This window comes from Lipotes vexillifer, unplaced genomic scaffold (assembly GCF_000442215.2).
Source record: "Lipotes vexillifer unplaced genomic scaffold, Lipotes_vexillifer_v1.1 scaffold505, whole genome shotgun sequence".
NCBI classification, from domain to species: Eukaryota; Metazoa; Chordata; class Mammalia; order Artiodactyla; family Lipotidae; genus Lipotes; species Lipotes vexillifer.
The window spans coordinates 948,543-956,898 of record NW_006785581.1 but is presented as its reverse complement, the minus strand read 5'-3'; the positions used below and the strand labels follow the sequence as shown (position 1 = coordinate 956,898).

Below are 8,356 nucleotides of genomic sequence, written 5' to 3'. Positions count from 1 at the left end.
TGCTGAACTGATGAAGATGCAGTAGCAACATTGAAAACAACAACAAAAACTGGCCAGCCTGAGCTCGCTGGGTTCGTGCTGTCAGAAGCACTATCCCACCCAGAAGCAGGATGCGAGAGCTGGTCAGCGGTCCTCTCCCTCCTGCTGTGCCAGCTCCTAACCAGAGGCCCAGCTTCAAGGCCTCCCAACCTCTGGTGGGTTCAAGTAGCACCCATCCGCTCTCACTATCACTGCCCTCATTTCTCAGGCCCCTCTGGAATGACCTCCACACCTGGGCAACGCCAAGTGGAGCAGGCTTACCTGTCAGCATCTCCGAGGCCCAGGGAGGTGTTTCTTTGCAGGGTCTCCCGCACCACAGCCATCCCATCAGGGAGCCGGTTCAGGCGGCGGGCGTAGAGGCCGAGTCCACCATCGGTCATGTACCTTTGGAAGAAGAAGAGGATGACGCAAAGGTATATGGTTAAGGGCAGGTCCTGGCCATCCTGCGGTTCATATCCAGAAGTCCTGCACGGCCATCCCGTGCTCTAAGGGGGAAGGAACTGAGGCTTTCCCAAGGCTCTGTCACTGATCACAGCCCAGGGATAACTCAGCTGACTCAACCCAAAGGATCACCAGCTTGCTAGCAAAAATAAGTCGGCTTAATTAACCCAAACTCACAGGAATCTATGAAGCAGAAGAGAACTAGTAAATAAAATTAACTGTCAGATGCATTCATGACATTCTTTTCAATGTCAGCAGTTATTTTACCTAAGTACTGTGAATGGAACTGACAAGTCATCGGGCAAGTCATAGGGAAAAATGTTACAGAACAGTGCAGTGGAAAAAGTAGGCAAGCTTTTAAGAGGAAGAGAAAGAAAAGATGGAGGATACAAGAGCCAGCTTTGCCGTCGTGGGCAAGTCATTTCTCTGAGTCCTGTGTTTTTCATCTAAACTGTGTGCATATCACAGCCTTCCTGCATCACAAGGTGGACGTGAGAATTAGTGAGATAAGGAATATCACAGTGCTCTATAATTTGTATAAGATCGTAGAAACAGAAGACGTTATTAGGACAGTCAACGTCTTCGATTATCTACAAGGGTAAATTTCACCTCTGATACTGATGTCTTAAGAGGGGTGTCCCAAACTCTCTGAATAACAGTAATGCTCCTTTACTTTTCGAGATCTCTCGGTGATGCCACAAAGCTATCTTCTGATGAAATCAGTGTTGTCAGGGGGAAGGGGAGACCCCTGAAACGTTCTGTATAGATGGCTGACTATCTACCAATCAGACCAGTTCCTGAAAGATTAGCTACCAGTAGGAGGTAGGTCAGGTCCAAAGCAGCTTTACTTCACGTACCTTCGCTCCTCCACGACACCCCACAAAGGAGACTGCTTGTGCCACCACCCCCATCTCCAGAGGAGAACAAGAATTCAAAGCAAAATTCGAGCAGAGCCAGAATCCAAACTCAGATCCCTTAAATTCCCACATGGGCCCTATCAGATAGACCTGCAATGCATCCCAAAGTGCAAGTGATTTGCATTTCAAGTCAAATAATAGGAAGTAAGAAGACCAATGAACGAGTGGTTGTTTTGCTGCAACAGTCAGCTGAGCTACATCATGGAACGTTTCACTGCATTTGGTATCTTGGCTTTAGAATATATGGCGTAGATCCTGAGGGTTCTCAATCCTTGAGATTCTTCCACCTCTAGTTTAGGAACTTCTTAGGATATATTCTTAGAAAAATGGACTTACAGGATGCTGTGGAGGTTTCCCAGAACCAGTAGGGTCAACTTAGGGTCAGAGAAGAAAGTTTTCACAGAAGCCATCTTGGGTGAGAAGGAGCTTCTGTTTTGGGTCAAAAGAACTCTCCCTGGGCTTCCCTGGTGGCGCAGTGGTTGGGAGTCCGCCTGCCGATGCGGGGGACACGGGTTTGTGCTCCGATCCGGGAGGATCCCACGTGCCGCGGAGCGGCTAGGCCCGTGAGCCATGGCTGCTGGGCCTGCGCGTCCGGAGCCTGTGCTCCGCGACGGGAGGGGCCGCAGCAGTGAGAGGCCTGCGTACCGCAAAAAAAAAAAAAAGAACTCTCCCTAAGGGCAGCTTCCAGGATACCATGTCTGAACTGACTTCTCCGATGGCCCCATTCATCCCCCGTTTATGACATTAATGATCACAATGCCAGCATAATGGAAAATGTGCTTTAGTCAGTCAAACCGATGGTTTGTGCACCAGCGAAACAACACAACAGACTGGTTTTTTTCACTCAACTGTACGACAAAAACCACCCTGTGAATATACTAAAACCCAACGAATTGTACACTTTAAAATGGTGAACTTTATGGTATCTGACTTATTCCTCAAGAAAAAGGAAAAAAGAAAAACCAAAAACCCCAGTGACTGCAGCTATAGTTAAATAATTATTTGTGTAATGACTTTTGGATGCTTGGTTCCCACGCTGGATAGTGAACTCCTTGATTGCAGGGACTATTTTATTTTGTTCAAATCTATATCCCATGTGCCTAGCACATACTAAGTGCTGAATAAATATTGCTTTTGTTGAATGAAGCCCAAAGATACAGCCATAGGGTGAAGTTTAGCAAAAAGTATTTTGGGAGGAAACCAATTACAGGTTCTTCTTCCTCTTAAACGTCAGCAAATTTGACATCTAAGACATATGGCAAGTAAACTGTCTACCTGTCAGTCAACCCATCTGCCCATCCATCCACCCATCCCCCCACCCACCCAGTCACCCAACAGATGTAGTGATCCTGGGTCCAGTGGTGGACTTCATGTGTGTATCCTACAATTAACATAAGGAGAAAAAAAAAAAAAACAAAATTAAAAAAAAGAAAAAAAAAAAAAAAACACCTACGGAAAAATGCAGTAACTCCGCCAGAGGCTAGACTTTGTAGAGTAAATGTCCTTTCAAGGAGATTTCAGTGGAAGCTCTTCAAAACACAATCTGCTGCACCATTAAACAAGGCAGTTAATTTCGATTTTAGCAAAGTCTGCTCAGCCATATAGATAAACAAAAATTTTTCAACTGGGGAGATCTTGTCAAAGGACAAACTAATTTTAGCATTCATTTCCCTGCTGGATTTTTATTGCTGGTGAAACAACACACACGGTTGGGCAATTACACTTACCCCGGGCATGTAGACGGAGGCCCACACATACACAGCCCTGGCTTTCTGTGAAGGCCAAGAGCTGGTGAGCATTCCAGAGACTGAAAGCTGAGATGCGCTGCAGCCCCCAGCTCACTAACACCGGGTGCAAGACGGTGGTGTCAAAAACTGACCACCGATGAAGGTGGGGGGTCTTGGAGAGATGGGACTGGATGTGCTAACTTAGCTTGTCAACTACTGCTGGGAATTCTGATTTTGTTTAGGCAGAGAGGAGGGGAAAGTCAAAGATAAATCAGGATCCTCTGCCTTCTCAAATGCACCAAAGACTGAAAGGCAGAATCAAATGTAACCAATGTGACAACGATCCAGTTTCTTTACAAATCTGTTTCATTCATTGTGTGTGTGTGTGGGGGGTGTGTGTGTGTGTGTGAGAGAGAGAGAGAGAGAGAGAGATAGAGACAGAGAGAGAGAGACGGAGACAGAGGGAGAGAGAGAGAAAGAAAGAGAGGGAAGGAGGGAAGGAGGAGTCAGAAGTGGTTAAGGAAAAGAGGGAATTTACCTCTTCTCCCAGAGATTTGTAAACACGTATTCAATCATATTTTTTTTAATATTCAAAATAAATTCTGTCCTCTCACTGCAAGACAGCACAGCACAGGAGATAGCTGTCACTTGAACCAGCCTCACACTCAAGAACTTAAAGTATTTATTTCTAAAATTACTATCCACCAAATACAGTAGTCTGATTTATAAAAAGCTCTGTATATATTTTTAATAACTCTTCTGGTCTCAATGAAAAATATACATTTTTGGGTTCAACTCAAATTTCTACAGGAATTGGCTACTGAATGCATTAATATAGACTGCTGTCAGTTCATCTCTTTAGGAAGCATAATTTTAGAGATGAAGCCGTCACTGGTGTGCAGATCTAAAAGACCAGCCCTCGCCCTGGAAGGTGTAAAGGTTTATGTTCCCGATGGCTCAGGAGGCTGGGAGGGATGGCTGCATCCCATCTCTGGGATGCAGCTTTATCAGAGGCTCCCACTGCGTGGAGATGCAGTGACTTGCCTGAGGTCAGAAGGAAAGGAACCAGCTGATCTAGGGACCGAATCCCTGAGCACCAGGGCCACACTTTCCTTCTCCAGCACTAATAAATAATTAGTGCTGGAGCCTAATGAGGTGCTGGTAATATCCTAATGCTGGCTTGCATTAGGGTCCTAAGCCACCAGGCAACTGAACAATTTCCACACTGTCCTCCCGAGTTCCGCAGTGATGGGTGGAGGTTCCGCTGCTTGCCCAGAGGCTCCTGGATGGAGAGCGGGAGCCTCTGCTAAAGAGACAGGGTGTCTGTGGGGTGTTTTTCTTGCTTTTCAAGGCCGGGGCACCCTGGGGTGGCCCACAAGCATCAGAGTTAGGAGCATGGCTCTAACTTGTCAGCGAGTCCTGGGTTCAAAGTCTCCCCTGCCCCTTGCTAGCTGAGGGCCCTTGTGTGCATCATTGTTAGCAAATACTAACGGTTACTGATGCTTGCTGGGCGCTGTGCTAAGTGCCTCACATAAGTCACGACATCTTCAAAAGAGTCTTATCAAGTGTTATTTTTATCTCTATTTTTTAGATGAAGACAAGGAAACTGAGGTCAAAATCAAGTACAGGTAGGTGGGTTCTAATCCCAGCTCTGTCACTTTTGGAGGGTAAGTTTCAGTTTCCTCATCTGCAAGATGAGTGAAACTACAGATTAACCTCACAGGGCCGTGGTGGGTAGACTGAGACAGTGTGTATAATGCCCAGAGCCTGCTATATCAGGAGCCCTTACAATTGATTAGCTGCTGTTACTATCAGCAGCAGCAATGGCTCGTATCTCTGAGTAGTGACTCTGCAGTCCCTCCTCCCCTTTCAATTCCACAGATATTACGTGCTCTGTGCCAGGCTGGGGTTACAGAGACAGAAAGGTCTCATTCCTGTCCTGCTTAGTGAAGCTCAAAGTCAACAAGTGTCTCAGATATGTAGATAAGTAACTCTCCTACTGCAGGACGAGCCGTATTCCAGATGGATGTATGACAGGCTCTGTGCATAAAGGGGAAGGAGTCTCAGCTGGCCTTTGAAGGGTGCATAGGAGTTTGCCAGCCAAAGGAGGAGGATCCATCTAGGCACAGAGATAACATGTACAAAAGCAAAGAGGAGGGTAAGAGGATGGGAGGTAGTTTGCTGTTGCCAGAGCAGCAGGAACAAAGACAGGAGCTGGGCTGCAAGGGGACTGGGGCCCAGTCAGGAAGGGCTGGGAGGCCAGGCAGGGCTGAGACCTTTGCCCGGAAGCCAGGGAAGCTATGAAGGTAGTAAGCTAGTGAGTAACAGGTTTTCGATTCCTCCACCATTCAACACTCCGTTTTCGGCAAGCACTGTCTCACTGATATCTCCTGTAGATTTTTCAGAACACGCCACTTGTCTGGATCCTGTCTGAGTCACCCCAGACCTTCGGGGAATGACCAGACTTGCAGGATAGACCTCACCATCCCTCCAGCTAAAACAGACCTGTGAAGGCAACAAGCCTATGACAAGGAACTTTCTCAACAAAATAGGTGCATCCTGTGTAAGGGACAGGAGCTATGAAAAAGCTTTGAAATCTCATAGGACCTGTCAGGACAAATACGCTAAATTCTGAGTCCAACACTGTCAACAGATCTCTCCTCCTTCTTTAAATGTACAGAGTGAGGCAACAGAACAAGTGAAACTGGCTCTGTGAGTCACCTTCAGAAGGAGGGAAAGAGGACCCCTCCTTCCCAAAGTTCCCAACCTGGCGCATAAGGAACACAAACGGGCTCGCGCACTAATCGCAAAGGAAACCACCTTCTGTCAAGAACTGGGGGAGGTGAGAGGGGATGGGAAGGGAGAAAAATATGTACACTGATGTATTTCAGTGTATTCCTAATAGAGCACAGCATAAAAAAATTTTAAACTCTCAGAGGCAAGAAATGAAAGCAATACCGACAGAAAAAAAAAAAAAAAATCGAGCCTCAGTGATTACTTTTCTTCAAAGAAATGTCAGCTTGTCTGTATTTCTGGGACACACATTTGGTTTAAATGTGAACATAGCAAAGAAAAATGGAATGAAAGAACTGCATATTTAAAAACTATTCCTCGCCAACATCAATATAAATATATGAACAAATACATCAACAAATAGTTCGTTGTATAAGGTTAAAGAAAATGATGTGGGCGGATGAAAAGACCTTGCGTTCTGAGTTTCACCAACACCCAAGTCCCCAAACAACCAATGCTTTCACAGTGCTCTTCTACTCCATTACAATAGGCCTGACATTTATATTCTAAGTTTATTAGGATGTAAATTGAGTTTCTGGACCAACCTGTAAAAGGATCCCTTTAGCTTAGGGCCTCTTAGAAGTCAGATGAATAAATTTCACTCTGGGTCATAGAAGGACAAACTGACAAGCAAGTCTAACAAAGCTGCCTGAATCCTTCTGAAGAAAGTTGACCTTAGTGACAAAAAAGAATCTGCTACATTTGACTTAAGGGGAGAAGATGCATTTGAAATGCAAAAAAATGGTTGGAGAAATCCAGATTTTTAAACTTTTCAGTGCTCTTTTTTGGGAGGATGTGAGAGTTCAGTTTTCCTCTCCAGCAAAAATAATTAATAATAGTAAGACCGCAGCACTAAAATTTAGGTGAACACTTAAAATTTTACTAATGAAACACTTGGAAACTGCTTTGCCCTCAGGTTTTAGGCACAAAATCTGAGGCAACTATGGCATATTTCATTTACCAATCCACCCCGCTGCTGCCCTCACCTCCAATGACAAGTACGGAAACGTATCACAGAGCAATTCTAAGACCCTACCCACTGCATAGCCTTAATATCTAAAACTCAAATAAAGGTGAGTCCTAATCAAAGAACAGGTTGCTGCTGCTTCTCTATCACGGACCACCCCAAACTGACACACAGTGAAATGAAACTTACAGCGGCCTTCAGAGAGAAAGTCTAAGTTTCGAATGTCTTTCTTCATTAGTTTCCCTGCAATAATACGACTTCAGGTATAAATAATCCAGACTAGACCACACAAATAATCAAGAAACATTTCTTTGGTGTTCATGTCTTTCAGGGAACTCCTCCAATAACTCTGCTGGCAGAGGCAGAGGGGGATGTGCCCCTACAGGACCAGTTTCCTACCTTCCTGCTCGGAGCAGGGTTGGGGCAGAGCTCAGCACGACTTCCCAGGGTGCTCTAGGACAGCTGGCTCTTCAGGACATCCCCGAGCTGGTATCTTGCTCTTTTTAGGAGGATATGAGAGTTCAGTTTCCCTTTCCAGCAAAATCTGCCCTTATTTCGCTGAATCCTGGAGCAGCCACCCGAGGCCAGAGCACAGAACAGGGCTATGGCAAATAGATGTCACTTTCACTGCAGGGAAGTTCCTTCAATGGCCAGGAGCCACCAACCGGCAGCATCCACAGCTCAAGGGGCACCAGCTCTGTCCGTGGCTCAACTGCATCTCACTTCCATCTCATCGAGTCAGTCCTGGCTGTGAAGTGAGTCAGACGATTGGGGAAACCCTGGCTCAATTCTCTGAGCCTGGTGTAGCAGGAAAGCAAGTCTGCAGAAGTGAGGCAGGCTCAGCAGGTCTGGAGCCTACTCTGGCTACCTAGTCACCGGAGCACGCCTCTCTGGGGAGCACTGCAAAGACGTTGCTAAGCAAGTCAGGCAAGAGCTCAGCTCCAGCAGGCCACGGAGACAGAGGTAACAGCGGGAAAAGGCAGGCCTGAGTAAAGGAGGAGTCAAAAGGTCCCAGGGGGGTCCATTAAGCCTCACTGGGTGAACGTGGTGCCACAGACTTTATTTCCGAAAGTTAGGTGCTGCAAAGCTCCTTGAAGAGAACAGAAGGCACACTGCAGGGGTCATGCCACAAAACTCAACACCTGCCTCATCCTGTACCTGCCGCTGAACCAGAAGCTTCAGCATCAGCTGGCAACTTATTGGAACTGCGGCATCCCAGACCTCCTGAATCAGACCCTGCAGTTCAACAAAGTCCCCACGTCGTCTAATGTGCATTAAAGAATGGAAAGCAGGGCTTCCCTGGTGGCGCAGTGGTTGAGAGTCCGCCTGCCGATGCAGGGGACATGGGTTCGTGCCCCGGTCCGGGAAGATCCCACATGCCGCGGAGCGGCTGGGCCCGTGAGCCATGGCCGCTGAGCCTGAGCGTCCGGAGCCTGTGCTCCGCAACGGGAGAGGCCACAACAGTGAGAGGC

At 46.8% G+C, this 8,356-nt stretch overlaps 1 protein-coding gene across 2 annotated transcripts in view; it reads right to left on the bottom strand.

The window, feature by feature from the left end:
* Positions 1 to 8,356, bottom strand: part of NAV2 (neuron navigator 2) — a 412,453-nt gene that overhangs the window by 124,609 nt on the left and 279,488 nt on the right. For both annotated transcript variants that reach the window (XM_007457623.1, XM_007457622.1), the window contains exon 11: positions 301 to 423. In XM_007457623.1, coding sequence (XP_007457685.1) covers positions 301 to 423 — 123 coding nt within the window. The remainder of the gene's footprint in view (positions 1 to 300; positions 424 to 8,356) is intronic.